A 20,889-nucleotide genomic window follows, 5' to 3' on the forward strand; every position below is an offset into this window, starting at 1 on the left:
GTTTTACATAAATTAAATATAAACTGGTCTGATTGCATTCGGCTACCAAGTTTGGCAGTGAAGGGCAGCCACCCATAGCAGCACCCATGGAGCTGGGGGTTAAGGGCCTTGCTCAAGGGCCCCACAGACGTGATTATTGTGCTGAGGCTGGGGCTCAAACCAATGACCTTCTGATCACAGACACATAGGCTTAGCCCACTGAGCCACATGTTACCCTCAAGAGAACATAATACATGAAATCGATCATTTATAATAATGGTATTAATTGTTAATTGCACAGGCTGTTAAGAGACACTTACCACAGGGACCGGGGAATATCGGATGCAGAATCCGGGCTTGGAGGGAAGATACTGATCAGACTGGAATTGGATCCGAAACTGGTTCCCTTTGGACACGAGCTTTCCTGGTGCAGCCTGAGATCCACACCACCGGCCCAGAATGGTACCTTCAACAGGGTCCTCAATCTCTACAAAGTCATACCTAACAGGACAGAAAACATACATACATTACATACTGCCTATATCAAGTTATCAGATAAAGGCGATGATTCTGCTCTATTCCACACTGCCTATCTAGTACAGAGTCATGGTGATCCCAGAACCTATCCCAGGAAGTACAGGGCACAGGGCAGGGGACAACCTGGATGGGATGCCAGTCCGTATGGCGATCAGCAGGTATCTTTGGATTGTGGGAGGAGACTGGAGAAAACCTACATAACAATGGGAGGGCATTCCCAGAAATCCAGCTAAAGATACTGTACAGCTCAATTGTATACCCGTATTCACCAGCTGTTACGGTCACATCCTAGGTGTTTGTACCCGTATTCACCAGCTGTTACGGTCGCTTCCTAGGTGTTTGTACCCGTATTCACCAGCTGTTACGGTCGCTTCCTAGGTGTTTGTACCCGTATTCACCAGCTGTTACGGTCACATCCTACAGTAGGTGTTTGTACCCGTGTTTACCAGCTGTTACGGTCACATCCTAGGTGTTTGTACCCGTGTTTACCAGCTGTTACGGTCACATCCTAGGTGTTTGTACCCGTGTTTATCAGCTGTTACGGTCACATCCTAGGTGTTTGTACTCGTGTTTACCAGCTGTTACGGTCACATCCTAGGTGTTTGCACCCGTGTTTATCAGCTGTTACGGTCACATCCTAGGTGTTTGTACCCGTGTTTACCAGCTGTTACGGTCACATCCTAGGTGTTTGTACCCGTGTTCACCAGCTGTTACGGTCACATCCTAGGTGTGCAAAGCAGCATGAAGAGAATGAGAATCACTCAGTTCTGCTTAGGTGAGTTGAGCTCAGTCTAAATGCGCTTTTCCATTTCCTGTAGCAGCAATAAATAACTAACCGATTTATATCGGAGATACTATGACCGTAGGCTGGACATTGTGAGGGTCATGGCTTAGTCCTTCATGATCAAGGACAAGATGGATTAAATCTCATCCTTCCTCTGTATGTCTGGTAGAGTGAGGAAGCTTAACAAACAGGGAACGGTGAGTGTGATTTGAATAGCTGGAATAGCAATATACAGTATTCCACATCCTACATAGCAATATAATGCAAACTTAATGATGGCACACAGCACATCGACAGTACACAATACAATTCTGAAGGAGCATTACATTCTGGACGATATTAACATTCAGGTTCTTTTCTCTTATATTAACCTAAGAAGAGGAAATTCAAGGATTCCATACAGAGAGTTCAGTGATTGTACCTGTCAAACCTGTGTTTTTTACAGACTACTTGGTGGTCAACCTGTGTTTTTTACAGACTACTTGGTGGTCAAACCTGTGTTTTTTACAGACTACTTGGTGGTCAAACCTGTGTTTTTTTACAGACTACCTGGTGGTCAAACCTGTGTTTTTTACAGACTACCTGGTGGTCAAACCTGTGTTTTTTACAGACTACTTGGTGGTCAAACCTGTGTTTTTTACAGACTACTTGGTGGTATACTTGGCTTAAAATTCCCAGCATGTACCTCCCGACAGCTCTTACAGTGTTATATTCATTTAGGGCTATCTCTCTACAGATGTTGCAAAAAATGCAGTGACCTAGGTATCTTGACATTTCCTGCAATGACTCAGTAACCTGCAGTAAAGTTTGCCTTGCGATAAGGTAACACTGAACAGCTCTATAGCTATTTATGACTGTACTCTAAAGCAAAACCACAGTACAGCAATTCAACAGAGTATTCAATATACTCTGGGGTCAAACCTCTAGGGGGTCAGAATACCCAATACGGTTTGAAGGCAAAATATTCAATATAGCTCTAAGGTTTTAGTATTTAAGATGACTCTGAGGTCAGAGATCAAAACGTCTCTGTTGTCATAGGATTCATTATGACTCTGTGAGGTCAGAGTTCATTATGGCTGTGGGGTCACTGTTCAATATGACTCTGGGGTCAGAGTTCAGGGGATCTGAGGGTTTATGATGTCTTTGAGAGCTGTGGGTCTGAATGCTCACCATGGCTGTACCGCCAGTGTGGGTTTATAAATGAGCAGAATAGCACTGCATGGTGCTGGTCTTGCCAGACAATCGTCGATCATCACTGTACCCTCTGTGCACCGGCCGTCCTCATGAAGGACAGTCGGGGCTCTCGGCCCGAGACACCACAGAGATCCCATTCATTGCGGGTGTTCACTACTCCAGGCAGGTAGAGCATGTTATAATTACACGGTGCTGTGATGCGGGGGAGGAGGTGAAGGGGGTGGGGGGTTGTGATTCTCATGCATCGTATAACCATCAGATGGCAGACAACAGGAGGGTGTCGGTTTGAAACACGGGAGGCCGGGGACACCTGTGTGGCGTCAGTTCTGTATTCCGCCAGGAAATGATGCCCTTGTGTTTGAGGCATTATGGGTAAAAAGTGGCACATGCTTAAGACATGTATAAGCATAGGAGAGTGAACCAGCCCAGGCCACAAGCCAGCCTACCCGCTCTCGTTGAGCCTGGACAGGAGCACTCGCTGAAATCCCGCTTACTTGCATATCCCGTCTTCGGTCTCCTCGAGGCCAAATCTCTCGTCGAACACCAGTTGTATCCGCATGTTCTCACTCGCCGCGACGAGCCTCCAGACGAGAATGCGGTTGCGGGGGTACGTCTGGGGGAAGTCCGGGCTGCTCACCGTTCCCTCGGCTGACACGCGGATGATTCTCTCATTCTGCACACCTTTAAAGAGGCCGCGACAGCAAAGTGCATCTTCAAAAGCGTGCCGTGACGATCGCGATCATAATTACAATTATTTTATCAGAGCATCTTCCCTGTTCGAGAGCAGGCTGCAACACAGACTTCTATCAGTAACCGCTGCAGTGCATGTTTGATTTATTCACCATGTCCGTGTTATCGCCTGCTTCAGCCGTCGTTTTACTGACCTGATAAAATTACAGACTCAGCTAAATATGCCTGCATCCTCTCCTTGCCAAAGCAAGAAAATGAGCTCTTTGCATGTGACTTGCATGTTTTCAAAAAACTTAGTCTCAAATCAAGATGAAAGACATCAGATACAGGTGTGGGGGGGTTGTTGTTCATGGGGCACCACTCAAAAAAAAATTCACTTTGGACCCACCCGGTGTAGTGACTGTTTGTGACCAACAGGGGGCCCTCAAACTTGCGGGGGGCCCGACACAAATGTGTGGTTTGAGCAGTGATAAACACTGGCACTGGGAATAGGAATACAACAAAACTGGCAGTTTGCATTTAGCAAGAACAGAGCAGCTTATTTCTACCTACTTAAGGGAAATTATGAAATATTGTGCAGTAAGGATCTTCATTCTCTTAACAGTCAAACTAATGCATCACTAGATTAGGGCACAAAACTGGGAAACAAACTAAACAGGTAGGAGACCATGACCACAGGGCTGAAAAGCATAAAATAGTGATTAATTTACATTGGGGTTCAGTTACACTTGGCTCCCAATTATAGGACACAGCTGAAACAGTATTCAGGTTAAAATATTTAACAACAGGATTAAAAAAAACACGTTATTCTTTTAAAATCTTCAATACTTCGCATTTGTTTTTACAAATTATTGAAACTACTTTTTTATTGGCTGAAAGAACTGTAAACCTAGCCAAAGCAATCTGATATGTTTTTTCTGTAGCCAAAAATTAAAATAAATCCATCTTTCTTGTAAAAGGTTTTTTATTTCAGGAGGGATGAAATCTGTCAGGACTTGCCCTCTGCTTAAATTATTTGAAATACTTAAAAAACAAAAAAAGAGGCCTTGGTGGGCATCATATGTTTTATTGATTTTTATAAAATGTCCGTCATGCAGTAGGAGAATTTTTTGCTTCTGAAGGAGAGGAGACTTTTTATGGGCTATCATCATCATCATCATCATCATCATCATCATTAGCCAATCATAAAAAACAAAAGGGAGGTTCTGGAATTCATCTACACCTTCCTTCCTTTATGTTCAAGAAAGGTTTGAGATGGAGTTCGTATAAAAACTGGATCAAAACAGTCCGTTACCTTTCAGCACATCGGAAAGTTCCTATGTTAAAAGGACTTCAAAGTAAAGTACACAGGCCGAGTCCGTGCAAAGGTAGGACAGATAAAAGGATTGATTGTCAAACAGTAAAAACAATCTACTGCAAATGCCAGTGTTGTGTAGTTTGAGAGTACGGTGAGGCATGTGTAACAAACACCAATCCAATTAAATAACTGTAAGCAACTTGAGTCCTATAAAACAGGAAAAGCCAAAAGTTTCTCAATAATAGTTTAGCCGACGCAAATCAGGTAAGATTCCCTGCTCTGCAGTGACACGGAGATCTCATGAGACCGTGTGATGTACCTGTCACTGACCTGCTCCTACAGATCGGTGAGGGACGTGTTGTCAATCAATTAACTAATGATTATCCCCCCTGAGGGTGGTCTGTCTAAGCTGTGTGCGTCCAGCCCTAATTGCTGAGTCTTCAGCAGATCTCTGCCAACAGGGTTATTTAGGGCAACTTTGGTGAACTTTGCTGGTAAACGTATTTGCCAGTCCTAGTAGTAGAATATTGTCAGTTCTTTTTTCACTAGGTTTCTAGCCAACACTATAACCCACTGAAACTTTCATTCTAACTGCTTCATCCTTCTCATGCTTGAGTCTGGACCCACAGTCCTTGCAACAGAGATGTTACTCTGACCTGCTTTTTAACAGCTGTGCTTATCATTGAATATGAATTATTTGTAGATCACTCCAACGTTCAAGGCTGATTTCCAGCTACTTGTTTAGAGGAATTACATCAACAGTGCATTTCACTTAAAACACTGTTCTGGATTCACCATGTGGTTTATAAATGAATCAAAAATTGCGGAATGCTTTTAAATTATACTGCAGTGCTAAATAGGGGGGTTTGGACACTTTGCAGGAGTCTTTAATCCCACCAATGGACTGGCTCTGGGTTTAATAGGTGGTCTTGGCAGCCTTGGAGAGACACGCTCGCTTCTCGCCTTGTTCTACCTCTGCTCACCGTCTCCGTGTCCTACCGCTGAATATACACCGCTCCCTCAGCAGCAGCAAGACGATTCTTGCCCCTCTGCAAAATATCCGTGGACACTTTTCTGAAATTTTAATCCAAGTTCAGAATCCTTGAGGGGGAGATCCACTGCCATTTTCTGGAAAACACCACCCCCCCTCCACATTTTAGAACAATTAAAGTATTGAGTACAAAATATACAGGTAATGCTTTCCTTTCTTCTGATGAAAAGTCTTTGATCTGTTTTTTTTTCCTTTTTGGAAAAAAAAGCTCGATCGTTCTCTTAGCATGCTGTAGCAGCTCTTCAACAACGATGGACTGTTCTCGCCGTTTTGTTTTTGCCAATATCTGCCAGCTGGTTTCCAGTGTCAGAAAACAGCAAGCATCCCGTCTCTGCTTACCGGTGAAACAGCGGTTTTTAATCACGGTCGCATGTTTCGATCGCCTCCGTGCTGCACCGGGGGAGTCCCATCGGATACTGATTGATGGAAACCTTCCCTTAAGCAGGGGACGCCGAAGTGGCTCAGCGCACAGTGAGGACACATGGTTTCAATAAAGCAGGAGCGCCCGCTTTTACGAGCGAGGGTGACCGGGCACAAGGCGTGTTTGTGTAGCCCCCATAAACGTCTCGTGCCTCCAGTTAAAGGACGGTAATGATTCATGGTATGATGGATTGTTGAAACACTTCAAATTGCATGTTTGAGGAAATTAAATTGCAAGTTTTTTTCAGTTACAGCTCGGGTGGGAAAACGAGAAACAAAGGACTTTGAGTCTCTCTCTCTCATCTCTCTCTTTTTTTTTTTTTACTTTTTACAATGGTTGGGTTCAGAATTTAGGATCAGAGAAGACTGGTACAAATTACTTAAGATTTCAAAGAGCCAACCAAATTGTTCCAAAGTGTCAGGTGTGCAAATGGTTTTTGATTATACTAATTATATGCATATACATACCCACACACACACTTGCAGGTAGGCCTACAAAGGCCAATATAGGCCTACATAGAGAAAGCAAGATATTAGATAGCTGGATCAGCATTTGCTTGTATCTGATTAAATTATTTATTCTCTTCGGCAACAAGCCAGAATTTATCAATTAAACATAAAACACAATAGCAATATTACGATTAACACATCGTCAGGCGTTGGCAAACATAGCATCGCGTTTATCTTGCTCAAAGTTTACATGCTTCACAGAGAGGGGACTCTGGGTTTTTGTGTGAGAAATGAGGTAGAAAACACACTCCTTATTCTGGTTAAATAGTGTCAGGTAACCATCACTTGCAAGGTCTGCTGGGTTAATTACTTTAAACATGACTTTTCCTTGACCTAATTTTCGCGGAAGAGTAATTGGAGAAGCTGAGGGTAAAATAAACAGCCCGTCACTGTACCACCGTTGTGCATTGTTCACACGTTAAAGTCGAGCTGCGACAGCGGAAAAATATTATCAAATATTAACTAGTTAAAGGGAAAAGCGCATGTCACACTTTGCTTTTAATTGTTATAGTGTATTATTTTATATTAAGTGCAATTCAGAAATATCTTTTTCCGCCCAAGTTCTGTTCATATGAATGAAACTTCACCAAGCAAACGTTCAAATGTCTCTGACTGGTAAATGTTTTATTTTTTGCCAAACGGAGTTGGCATTTAAAGTAAATGATTCGCTTAGCGGACCCAGCGGAAGCGGTGTTGTTTATGCACGTTTAGCGTCTGCTTGTGATGGCGCCCTTTCTTGCAGGTCCAGCCGATGAACGTTTGAAGTGGTTACCGATGGGAAAACATTACATAGGTATTCTTCATTTAAAGTATAGCGGCTTAACTGTATCGTAAAATAGTACAATGAAACTGTCAACACTGATTGCTAAGAGCGATTTTCCCTGGAACAGCTACTGTCAGCTCCACTGAAAAGGTGCAAAGAAAACAATTCTAACACAATACGCCACTGTGAATCTCGGTAAGTTAGTGTCCCGTGAATGCATCAAATTATTGGTAAGAAATGCAGGTAATTGTATATATTTACACTTTTCAGTTACATATAGGTTTTTGGTTTAGATTCTCTGTGGCAATAGAGGTGGAGTAAATCGCTTGTATTTTTAGTTTTGTATAGTTTATTTTTACAAGAAGCACATAAAATTTATTCATGATGAAGGGATTTGCTCTTATATGAACAACACACTAAACACCTAGAATAGTTATAATTTCTTTGAAACGGTAATTGCTTACAATAAAGTACTTTAAACTACACTTAGATTCTAAATACTTAAATTTCAAAAATAAAAACACAATCAAAGTTGTTATATCCCTGCTCTGTCATATTCCATTGTGCAAGACACCTCAGTAGGTATGCACCAACTACCAGCGGTACCTACATCACTTCCTCTTTCAAATGACCAATCACTGTATGACTGCTGATCACAGTTTCCTGTATGTGGCCGTCCGAGGATATGCCTGGCTGGTAAATCAAACCTTCATTTACAGAGAGTAAAAATCAGTATGACTCTTTTTAATGACCCTGATCCCCACACAGGGGAAGACAAGTTGATAACATGCATTGCCTCTGTGGCTGTTGATGACGTTCTGCTGAATAGCTTAGATTCCTTGGAAATTACTGAACTGGGGGTTAAGGCAGGCCAGGGAAACCGTACTGTGAGAAAAGTCGGCACCATGTGTGCGGAACCAAGAGAGAAACTGTCCACAGACAAGCCGTGCATAATTGGATTAGTTCTGACTCCTGATTCCCTGGATCAGCGAAGCTGGCTTGTCCTTTAAACCGATCAAATGTGAATTAAAACAAAAAAGATGAAAAGTATTTCAACACAAATCTTTGACATCCCAGACACATACGAAGAAGTCCAGGTACTGAAAGCCGCGGTGAAACTGAAGGTTCAAAGAGCTTTTATAACAATTCAAAAACTATTCTTGAAACCCCTTTGAACTAAGGATTTGTTTTAGGTATAGAAAAACAAGATAGACGAAAGTACAGGCCAAACAACAAAATAGTAATAAATAAATGAAACGGTGGCGTGTGCAAGGTAACAGAGCACAGCTACGGAGGCTTTTTAGCGTTATAGCTAAGAGGTGATCTAAGAGACAGTACTTTCTCTCAACGTGTTCGGTCGTGTTCCAGCTAATCTCCAGTCACAGATTTGTACAAGTTACCCGGGGCTCGCTTCCAACAGCAACTCCGGAAAGCCTCTAATTATTGCTGACGTTGGCCTCTCCGAAGGTGTGCGGCTCTCCCCGTCGGACGGCCCGTGACTGACATGTCGCCTCGGTCCCGGGACCAACGTTCGCCTCGCACCCGGGATGAAGGCATGACCTCCGCGCCTAGCCCTGCGTGTGACCTGCACCCGGCGCTGACTAGCTTTCAAAGGATAGATGTCCTGCAGATGTAAGACAAACAAACCAATTATTTCATGTAAGTCATTTTTCCCCACAGCTGCAGGGGCCCAAACGCTACATGGACATATGTGGCCTTTGTAGTAACATCTGTTAATCAGTGTCAGCTGGAATGCAGGAGTAAATTACAGTGCTGTTCCGGCTTAGCTGGGCTGGCTGAGGGTTTGCATGGTGAGGTCAAGGTACCGCTATTAAAAGTGATTAAAGTTCCAGCATCCTAAAAGCAGGGTATATGGTTTCCCCAGTGATTGACGTGCCGCGGCTACAGATTTCTTGCGGGCTGACATCTCACCCAGCCTTAAGACAAATACTCTAAAGAGGAAATGTCCCCGAAAAAGAGAACAGAAGCAAACTAAAATGTGAAATCGACATCTTAATCCACCTGTTAATTTTCCAGCTTTCCTGCAAAGACTATGCAAAAGGAAATGCTTGTCTCCATTACCTTTAACCCGAAACCATAAAATTCATTAAGAATAATGGTCTTATATGCATCATGATGTAATAACTGCAACAAGTACCTTCAATATAAGATTTCTTGTGCACCATTGCTGAATACATTACATCATCTCTCTCATCATAATCTTTTTTTTTTTTGGGAATAAAGGGGAAATCTTGCTTTATTATCTGCGTTTAAATATTCTCTTCAGTGTAGTTTCTCTCATGGAACCCAGGCCCACAAAAAGAACGCCGGCACGTATGTAATTACAGTCAACCGATTCGCAATTGCTGAGAAAAGACAAAAAACTTACACTGTTAATTGTGACGAGGTGCAGAGGTCATCTCTTGTCAACGCTTTCAGCATTTATGGAGAATCGCTGCATTCATTCCTCATCTATAATACGAAACTTGAGTAGGTCTATAATATTATTGTAATACATTCAAGAAAAGCTTTCCCTTCATTGTGGTCGTTCTCTCAAGGATGACCTACCTACCTCCCATCTCAAACACCAGTTTTATTGCACTACATAAACAAACCTTTTGTTTACGGGGATGTTAAGTTGATATGTTTAGTGCGGTTTATGTTTCGGATAAGACACAAAAAAGGTCTGAAATTGACCTTGTAACAGAAGAGGAATAATATCACTTTTGAGCATTTTCAGGGGTGGGTATCGCGTGTTCTTTTTATGCCTTAAATAAATTAATTTATGAAATCACTGGTGAAAGCCATTTGGGTCTGACATTTAATCTCCCAAATCCCTCCGCACTTATTGTTCATTGTTAATTTCTCTGTATTGCATTTCCTGCCTCAGTGCGACGCTCTAAACAAGTTGCTCAGTGTTCTTCCGCTTCTTAGAAATGGCACAAAAATAAAGCGCCCACTTCTGAGAGACCAGAAGGAAGGATGATCAAGCTTTGGACTTAAATGGTAACAGGGTATATATATATGGGTAGATTATGATAATGTGCCAAACGTTTCGGCGGTTGGGCCTTGAACGTAATTGAAATGGCTCAATATTTCGGTCTGGGACTTTCAACAAAGCGCACCATCACCCCACTGTGCTGAGGTTTAGCTACATACCGTATTAAAATCCACTGTTCATTTAGAGGGAAGGTCCACGTGGAACGAGCAAGGCAGGACATGTTAGTGCCCAGCGCTTGTCTTGGCTGCCATGCGCCATTAGACAACTGTTACCATTCAGCGACAGGTTTCGGAACTTCCTGTTTACGAGCAAAGTTCGGCTCCTGTAGTTATAAGAGGTGCCCCTCTTCGCGAACCTGCTATTTACGCGAGCAACAGAAATAATGATGGCCTGACGTGAATCTAAAACGGGCAGTGGGGAGGAAGAGGTGGCCGGTACTGTCGGGCCAGATAAACACAAACAGCTAATCAACGGACGGAAACGGAGCCGCCTCTTCGACTGGCTGCGTGGCCATCCTGATTCCGGATCGTTCCTTTACGGGGTATCGATATGTGTGTGGCGGAAGGTTGACCGAGTTGTAATGGGAGAGGGGGTATGTCACATAATGTGGAATGGGGGGAGGGGGGCGCATTGGAGCTGAGGGTGTTTCTGAAACGCGGGCTTTGATCTGCAAGGAACCACCAGTACGCCATACACCACAATGGCGTTCATGATCAACTCAGGCGGGTGCCACAGGTTTCAAGAATACCGTGAGAAACGTAAGCTCCGCTGCAGAGATCCCAAATGTGAACATGACCCAAAAACTGAAACTAAGGATTAAAATAATTCAAAAAATAATAAAGACAAACGGTCCTATACTGGGCTTCGTCATTGAAGTATTGTGTCATTTTCAGGATGCATCTAAATCTTGTAGTATCAACCCAACTCATGTCTAAACCTGAAAACTGGTTAAAAGGGTTGGTCATCATGCAGCAGGACCCCAAAGCTGTTTGACACGGGTGTCCTGAAATGTCCCAAAATGTCCCGAAGGTGCTTTCTGATCCTTCAATGAGCTCTCTGAACAGAAAGATTAGGTTACATGTCAGAGAGCTGTCTTTCCCAGCTTACCTTATATACAGTGTAAGGATATACGGTGCAACAGATGGCAAAATGCACCCAGAAGACTAAAACGCATCGCTGAGGTGAATCAGCATTTCTTAATGACCTGAACAGAAACTGAATCCTGTCTAAGGTAAGAAACAGAATTATCCCTTCTGAAATATATCAGATTACAAGACGCAAAACACACAGACAGACAATAATAGACTTCACTTTAAATTCTGTCCAGGTACCATAATATATCTGAAATAGTGACCCACCTCTTAAATTTTGGCCCAGTATACTTTGTTTAATTATAAATATTGTTCCCTTACTTTAACAGCAGATTAAGTTGCTTTTGTGTTAAATATAAACGCAACAATCACTCAGCACAGTGTCTCGAAATCCTGGCATAAGGTGAAATTCATATAAAGTTCATATTCTCCATTTCTGAAGAAAAAAGATGGTGCTTACTTCATTATGCTATGGAAAGTTACATTGACCTTTTCTAACTAATGGTGTCCACAATGTTTTGAAGAAAGCTTCTAAACACTGGTGTTCAACCAGGAATAGGACGTGTACCTCACCTCACCTAACCTCATGTCAGATCTCATCTTAGCTGTAGAAGCGTCTCTATCACTTCCTATTTCAGTCATTTTGATGTCCTACAGAAACAGGGAAGGCAAACACCATGAGTTCCATTTTCATTGCTCCAAGCCAGAAAAATGCATTAATATAGTACCAGTGAGAAGTCTGGAGACACCTGCATTTAATGCATGTCTATTTTAACTCCGTTATTCGTTTATTGTTAAAATCCTCTAGGCAGCGAAGTAATACATATCAAATATTGCAATGACTAAGAAAGGTGTTCATCTCTAAATTTTCTCAATTTTTTGTCTCTTCAAAATAGCTCCCTTTTGCTTTGATGGCAGCATTGCAGACTCTTGGCATTCTTTCAACCAGATTCCAGATGTAGCCCCCTGGAATGCTTCTCCAACAGTCCTTAAGGAGTTTCCACAAGTTCTGGGCACAAGTTGGCTACCTTGCTCTTACTCTTCGATCCAATTCATCCCAAACCAACTCTATAGGGTTTAGGTCATGGGATTGTGGAGGCCAGGTCACCTGTCACAGCACTCCATCTCTTTCCTTATTCAGGTAATACTTACTACATAACTTCGATGTGTTCACAGTGCCGTTACCTGGTTGAAAAACCAATGATTTTCAGTAGGTGTGTCCAGACCTTTGACTGATACTGTATATTTCTTCATTAATGTAAAACCTTTTGAACTAAAACGTCTACCTGTCCCTAACCCTGTCCAGGTTATCCGATAAACAGATCTTCTTGAAAATAATTTCAATCTTTGCAGCTGCATGTAAAATTAAACTCTTACTCCATTACCTTGATATCACAGCAAAAAGATCTGAAATGTTCAGCCAAAGGGTTAAATTTTCCACTATACAGCTCAGAAAGGTTGTGTTTAGACATAGTAGCTCATGGCCGATAAATATAGCTGCACATTTAAACCTGCAATTCCAAAAGAAACAGGAAAGTAAATGCAAAACGCAGATATCCAAGAGCAGGTCTCTCTTAATAGGGTTACAGAGACAACTGAGCTTCCATTTAAATAGAAACTCTGAGTCGGAAGCAGGGGTTCAAACAGCTGCACGAACTTTAATAAACAAGCGTGCACATTTCCGTGGAAAACCTGAAGCCACAAGTTACTTTTATTATACCCCGTCCAGTTGATCTTACGAAAAGCAAACGTGAGCATCAAGTGGACGTCCACGCCCACAGAAGGGAAGGTGAGTTTAGCAGCCGGCCTGTAGTCACACAACCAGCGCAAATCGTATGTTTGCCTTCTTTCGCCGCCACCACAGGAAAAATAAACAGGTCAGCCGCAGATGTGATGTCATATGTCAGCACCGTGGAAACGGTTCACAGGCTGGCTTGTGTGTTTTTGCTATTTTGATCGATATTTTTGCAAACACCTTTGGATGTGGCTGTGACAACCACAGCTGCACAGATCGGGTGATCGGTCAGTCACCTGTGAGATAAGAGGTGAATGATTTATTCATAGTACTAGTGAGTCCTGGATCATTATCGTCAATTAAGTCATAATTACTGAGGCATTGACTGGTCCCTGCATTGATTCTCTGGAATTAGCAAACAGAACCAAGCTGATATAGAACTGTTATTTTACATCAGCTCTCTACAATGGTTCGTTTATCTAAAGCCCCAAAAAATCAACACAGTTAAGTATTATGCAGCATTTTAGATTATTTTTAGATAGATTGATACTCAAAAAAGCAAATACTGAATTCCATGTCAAAATGTCTATATCAAACCCTGCACAGTACCAGTCAAAAATCAAGACACCTGCTTTTAATGAATTTGTCAGTATTATAGCTATGTTATTCACCTTATAGTAAAAGGCCTTGAGGCAATGAAGTAATACATATCAGAAATTGCAATGCCCAAGGGAAGTGTTCAGCATCTCGAAATTTTCTCAAATTTTAGCCTCTTCAACAGTCCTCCTTTGGTTCGATGACAGCACTGCAGACTCTTGGCATTCTTTGAACTAGCTTCTGGATGTAGCCACCTGGAATGCTTCTCCAACAGTCCTGAAGGAGTTTCCACACGTTCTGGGCACAAGTTGGCTACCTTGCTCTTACTCTTCAATCCAATTCATCCCAAACCAGCTCTATAGGGTTTAGGTCGGGGGATTGTGCGGACCAGGTCACAACACTGCACCTCTTTCCTTGTTCACGAGGTGACTGCATGATGTGCATAGGGTCGTTATCTTGTTGAAAAACAAATGATTTTCAGTAGGTTTGTCCGGACTTTTGGCTGGTACCGTGTATCGCAAAAAAGCAAGGTGAGCTGCTGAGATCAGCAAGCGGATAGAGCATCTCACATTTTTAAGTGTTCTGCTCCCGAGGTTAAAAAATAAAAAAGGTTAAATTGCAGACATTACTCAGCATATAAAAGAATAACGATAAGAAGCGGGCTGCTTTAAGACATTTTACGGACACAGTGTGATGTAATCAGCCGTGGAATGTAGGTGCACCAACCCCAGAATGAAACCAAGGTCAGCTTGTCAACCACGTACATTTCCAAACCAGAACACTAAGTCTAATGGAATTTAGCTAACTTTCTGAACCCCCCCCCCCCAAAAAAGAGACCATATCTATGGTTAACTGGCCCTGTGCAGATGATTATAAGTGTGTCTGAAGACACCAATTCACACAGTATCAAAGGGTACACATTCAAACTTGTCTTCATTAGGTAAAGCATGCTAATTTATTAACGCCATTAATTTTGGATAATGCACTACATATCTGAAGTAATATAGAATATATTTTATACTGGATTTTGCAGCTCATGCTGATAGTATGATGGTAAACGACGTCCAAGGGCAGAAAGGCAGCACACCCCAGACAGATCAAGCTGAAACATCCCTCAGCGCGCTGTCAAGTGTTAGCCGCTCAGGCTCTCAAAGAGCTGCTCTGTTCCGAGCAATGTAAATCAGGTGTTTTGCCTCAATGTGTTTATTGTACTATTGTGTGTCTTTTTGGGGAAGTTCCTTACCTTGACAGGTCCTTGGCAGATTTCGGGCAATTTATGAGCCCCTTATGAGATATCCCGGCTACATTATTGACGTTTCCATTGAGTAATGGATCAGATCACTCAATGGTCTGGGTTTGTGTGTCTTGTGTGTAACTTTTGTGGAAACACTGAGGAATAGTGCCCCCCCCCCCATTTAGGTAAGCCTTTCAACTCTGCAGGGGCTCGGCCCTACCCCCACAGAATGCTTCATATTAGTGTGCTTATCTCAATAATGACCTTTACGTTCCATTTGATAATCCAAGCTACTCCTCTTCATGCTCAATACCCACACTCCAAGAACTCACCCAGTGTCTGAAAAGAAACCAATTATTTACTTTCAAATAACTTTACCTCAAGTAAGTTCCCTAGCAATTTACTTCAACCCCTCTATACAGCTGAATATTCGCTGTATATGTGATGTGTCCTATGACACCTTTGTAGTGTTAAGCAGCACAGCCAGGGACAGTGTGTTAACCATTGGGTTTCTATGTCATTTCTGCTCCCAAAGCACCAACCACAGTATCATTGATCAAATTACACTATTATTATTTGGAATCACTATATACAAAGTTGCTCAAAATCAAGGGTAGTATTGAATTAATATTTCCTTACTGAGATACTGCTAAGATAAATACAGAACCAGTCAAAAGTCTGGACACACCTGCTTTTAACACATTTGTCTCTATTTTAGCTATGCTATTCATCTTATAGTAAAAGGCCTTGAGGCAATGAAGTAACACATCAAGTACTGCTACATCCAAGAGTTCAACATCTCAAAATTTTCGAAAATTTTAGACTCCTCAAAATTACCCCCTTTTGCTTAGATGACAGCATTGCAGACTCTTGGCATTCTTTCAACCAGCTTCCAGATGTCGCCACCTGGAATGCTTCTCCAGTAGTCCTGAAGGAGTTTCCACAAGTTCTGGGCACAACTTGGCTACCTTGCTCTTACTCTTCGATCCAACTTATCCCAGAGCAGCCATAAAGGATTTAGGTCGGGGGGGATTGTGGGGGCCAGGTCACCTGTCACAGCGCTCCATCTCATTCCTCGTTCAAAAGATAATACTTATCAAGGTGTGGCTAGTAGTGTTGAAAAACATGTGATTTTCAGTAGGTGTGTCCAGACTTTTGTTTAATACATGCCTTTTAGAGCAAGTATACAGTGAGTCTGTGTTAGTGATAAAGAACAAGACGAACGCGTTGTGGGTGTCAGTCAGGCAAGAGTTGCTTTCATTAGGGGCTACTCTATAGCACGCACACACAACAGTATGTCACTAAAAACCGAGACCATGGTGGATCCACTAGATCCAGGACTGGTTGAGTATATTCAGTATATCACTGATACCTGGCTGATCTTGCAGATTGTTCGTCAGAGAGGGTAAAAAATAAATAAAGAGAAATAAAAGTTAAGGAAAAACCTGGCTAGCGAAGACCGCTACACCCATGACAGGCTTACCAGATTATGGTTTTTGATCCCACAGGAAGGTACGTTTTCGTAACGCAACAAAGAAATCAACGTGCAAACTACTAACACAAGGTCTAGTGATTAATAACAGCTGTTTAGCTACAACTCACAGAGAGCAAGGAGGTACGGTAGCTGATGGCTTTTCAGTGCACTATAAATGAAAAAAATACCTTGTGGATAATGACCTTTACGTTCCATTTGATAATCCAAGCTACTCCTCTTCATGCTCAATACCCACACTCCAAGAACATAACACATATAACACACCACATGGATGCACGTACGCAGCAATTGGTAGTTTTACGAAATATACTACAATCATCCTGGCAACTTAAAAGAAGGGTAATAGGGAACTGTTTGGATTGCAGAAAGACCAAACAAGTCAAGGCAGCAGACCACCATGGCTCCTAATTAAAATATATACAATAGCTGAGGAGGGTGCCTCATTACCAAGTGCTCTGTGAGAAATTCACTAACCCTAATATTTGGGGGCAGGGGGAAGGGTAGCTGAAGAGGCCATTAGTAAAATGGTGAACCGTTTTAGTAACAGGAGATATGATGTCAGTTTGCGGACCACGTCAGCCCCTACTCCGTGCAATATCACGCTAATATCTGGTTGCTAAAATGCTAAAGTGAGCGTAGCGACGCGACGCGATGTAATAATGTTACCGTTCGCGGCTCGTTTCAGTTTCTACTCCTGGATCAGGCGCACAATTTTGATCCCCTTCGCATGCAGTTATTCTGCAAGGCACACAAACCCAAGACCAAAGTTTTACTTTGGAAACTCCAGCCAGAGTTGCACCCTGGAGTCCATTTCTGAGTCACAGGGAATGTGGCAAGGAGACATATCTTCTCAGATAACCACACGAGCCTTCTTCCCTAGTGAGTTAGTTACTGTACAGGAGATGCATGAACGCTGGCAGAACCAGCACCCCTCCCCCCTCCCCACACACACACACACACAGCCCAGCGGATGACAAACTCCAGGCGAGCAGTGGCGTCTGTGAATGCCAGACACGTGACACCATCTCCGACACGACTGAAAGGCCGGCGAGTCCTGCGGCTCACGCTGTGACGGGTGTAACTGGACTCGCCCCCCCCTTCCCCAAAAGCACACTTCTCAGATTCATCTAAAAGCGCCGTTTTATGGACATTTAAAAATATGCCTCCTCCCCCCCATCTAGATTTTCTTCCTTTACAAAATGTCCCGTATGACGAGCCGTTCTCAGGTGGTTAACTGCACAAACCCTATTCAGTCATATGTCGTGCGGTTTACCTCACTGCTATACAGCAAACAGCCCGTAGTGATACAGCGTCATAGACAGGCTGACATTTCCATTGCATTGCCAAAGAACTTCTTTAGATGTTTAATTTTAGTTTACTTTTTTTCCTGCTTATTTTCCAGTCATTAAGAGGTCATCGCTTAACAGAGAATGGATCGAGTAAACAAACAAACTGACTGTGATATCAATAAGGCAAATATAAATATGGGGAAAATGATCTCTGAATATTAAAACATGATAAAAATGTAAAATTCATCCCCCTGCAGTTACAGTACAGAAAATAAAATCAATGAAAATGGTTCAGGCCACTAAATTTTGCAATGAAAAGTTAGCACTAAAAAAAGCTTTCAGTGCTGATTATCCTTAAACTGCGCTTCATTTTCTGGCCAAACTCTTTATGGATGCCGCTGCGATGGGATTGTGATAATGCAACTTCATCTGCCACTCGTACAAGTACAGGTACATAGGAAATCTGTCATTTTCCAGCATCTGCTGTTATTCTCCTACGGGACACACATCAGAGTAAAGCCTGGGGTGAAAGCGAAGGAGTAATGCGTTTAATTCATTATTCAATGTGGTCCGCAGATCGATCTTCCCTTTGCCACAGAGAATAAAAAAAAAAAACATATTACGTCATTCTATCCCCCCCTCCTCCTCCCCCATCTCTTTTTTTTTTCAGAAAAGCTGGCGTGGTCCTGCTTCAAGCAAAGATCTCCTAGCCAGTGGCCCCCAGGTTATTCAAGTTTAAGACCCCTAGCGTAGGGTCTGTCATTGATTCGGCACCCCGGAGCAATTTTCCAGGATTAAGGACCTTGATCAAGGGCCCAACGCTGACAAGATTACTCTTGGGTCCATGAGCAAGGCCTGCATCCACATATGGCACAGATACAGCCGCCTGAATGATGGAATTAACTTGCACGTCTGCCGAAAATCAACATTAACAACTGCCGCCTCGTTTTCCTACAGTCAACACCCGAAATTAGCTCTGTCACCAGGACAACTGTAGAGGGGCCAAATGAGGTCAGCTCACGAACAGGCGTCTCTCCCTCGTCACGCCGTGTTTACTTCCTCCTTCTGCCACCCCCCCCCCCGCCCCCCGCTTTCTGGGTTATGCGCTAAGGGGCACCTGCTCGTCTTCAATCTAAACCGAAGCATCGCATCAGCATGTTCAGCGACTTTCCTGTTATTCTCCTACCTTCACAGTAAAGGCTGTACGGTGCCAGATGGACCTCACAGTACAAAAATCATGCACCATGTCCTCAGATAATGAGGTAAAGGGCCCAGTAATTAATGATGCAATGATGTAATAATGAATACAATAATGATCGATTCTGCGAAAATGCAGTACATCCTTTTCCATTAATGTGCAAAACATTATGTTTTTTTTTTTTTGCTAATCTCTAACCTTAAATTAGTGCAGCAACACCCTACAGCAGGTGGGCTATGGTACGCATGGTTGGGATGGCTGATGACATGTTTGAGTAACGCCTTTCATCACCTCTGATATTTTGCCCTTTGTTACAGAGTGGAAAGACTGAAGACTCCTACCCCCACTCAAAATGATCAAATGAAAATGACTACATCCCACATCTGTCATCTGAACCCTGGACATTACTCACCAATTAAGCATGTGATCCACCTGTGATTGGACCACAAATTTGTCTCCACCTCCTGGCCGCAAGCATGCGGCAAAGTGTGTTCCGGTTGCAAAACAGTTCCCAAAAGCATTCGCCGGTTGCAAAACAGTTCCTGCTACCCTACGATTACGATAAATGAATTTCCATTCCTGATAGCCTCCTGCTGAACCAAAATGAACTTCTCTTCAGAGAATTTAATTATACACTGAGGCACAAATCTCAGTTTTCAAAAAAAAATAAATAATAAAATTAACTTGGCGGGGGCTATCGTAATTTCCTTGGTTATCTTTCAATTATAAGGCCACCCCGGCACACAAAACAACCTTGTGTGTCTCATAGGCGATGCTGGCTAGTCCCTTAATCTTATGAACTGTCAGCACAAGAGACATAAACCAATCACAGCTGACGGGGTCACATGGGGCCAGGGAGGTACCTGGGTCGGTTTAGCAAAAAGGGGGGTTTGTGTGGATCACAGGTGCACTCGCCTGGCCTGGATAGCCATCGAATAACCCAGTCCTCGACAAGCAGCTTATACGTTCACTGCATCTGGGCACAAGACCACGTGGACCAATCAATACTGTCTGGTCCACGGGCATTTGATATCAGCTGGCAAAATTGAGCTGCTCTTCTGAAAGGATACTCTTCGACTGCTCTTCCCTGAAGGAACAGCTGCTCTGTGAAATCTTTTAGCAGACTCGTCCCCAGCGTCGACTTCCTAAATCCAATTAGATACTCATTGCAGACCTGGGCTTATTGAGCAGCGCTCCTTGCACTGCACGAGTGATCCTTATCGCGACAGCATCGGGTGACATTGCCTTAAATAAAGGGCTTGGTCCTGGACCCCAGCATCTGCCTTACAAACTGAGTCAGCGTGCCTGGTGCTAAACTTGAGGGCGGGAGAGTGAACGTGAACCTTTACGGAGTTAAATGGGGCTACATGAGATGCTGCTGCAGGGTCAAGAGTTCTTGAAATGGGAGAGGGAGAGAGTATGTAAAATTTATGCACTGAGTGAATCAGAGAGCCAGTCAAGGAAAAGTAAATAAATACAGAGAGCAGTAAGTGCCAAGGCAAGTTATCCAAGCCAAAAATGATGAGTTAAGGCATGGTAAGGGCATGCAATTACAGATTAAACATATAAAAGTGTTACAAGGCTTAATAATCAACAAATAATACAATGTTCAGCATGTACTGAGGCACTTAAGTTTCTTTCTCAAGTTGCAATTTTTGAGTGAAGGTCACCTTATATTAAACATTAAACACAACTATAGTAGGCCCTTTTGAGACATTAATACTAAATATCAATTAATCAATAGCTAATCCATGTTTTAAGGCCATAAGCGAGTCACACGGACTTTCTCACACAATCACACGAACAGAAGAATTAGTAAGCGAGCCCTAAAAAAGGGAACGTGCGAACCGTTTGAAACGCAACATTAATAAAACATCGCTTTATTTACTTTAAAATGCTTAAATCACCAGGCCCTCAATTTAAACCGAAGTTGGTATTTGACCAATCGAGTGAAACAAAGCATAAATCAGGGAGGGTTCAGAAGGTACGCAAATTACACAGCCCGCGGCTGTTCGCCCGCATGA

General features: G+C 42.8%; 1 protein-coding gene and 1 long non-coding RNA gene across 4 annotated transcripts in view; one reads left to right on the plus strand and one right to left on the minus strand.

The window, feature by feature from the left end:
• Nucleotides 1–20,889, minus strand: part of LOC111837344 (platelet-derived growth factor C-like) — a 33,724-nt gene that overhangs the window by 11,679 nt on the left and 1,156 nt on the right. For 2 of the 3 annotated variants that reach the window (XM_023799338.2, XM_023799339.2), the window contains exons 2-3: nucleotides 2,989–3,175; nucleotides 300–480 (exon numbers count right to left, since the gene is read on the minus strand). In XM_023799338.2, the coding sequence (XP_023655106.1) occupies nucleotides 300–480; nucleotides 2,989–3,175 (368 nt within the window). Of the gene's footprint in view, nucleotides 1–299; nucleotides 481–2,988; nucleotides 3,176–5,464; nucleotides 5,647–20,889 lie in introns of those variants that run through there. The other variant, XM_023799340.2, reaches the window with a different exon arrangement.
• LOC111837345 (uncharacterized) lies at nucleotides 6,274–10,799 on the plus strand. The gene is made up of 3 exons (XR_002836638.2): nucleotides 6,274–7,255; nucleotides 7,353–7,420; nucleotides 8,693–10,799. It is a non-coding gene; the product is annotated as an uncharacterized lncRNA (long non-coding RNA).

This window comes from Paramormyrops kingsleyae, chromosome 25 (assembly GCF_048594095.1).
Source record: "Paramormyrops kingsleyae isolate MSU_618 chromosome 25, PKINGS_0.4, whole genome shotgun sequence".
NCBI lineage: Eukaryota > Metazoa > Chordata > Actinopteri > Osteoglossiformes > Mormyridae > Paramormyrops > Paramormyrops kingsleyae.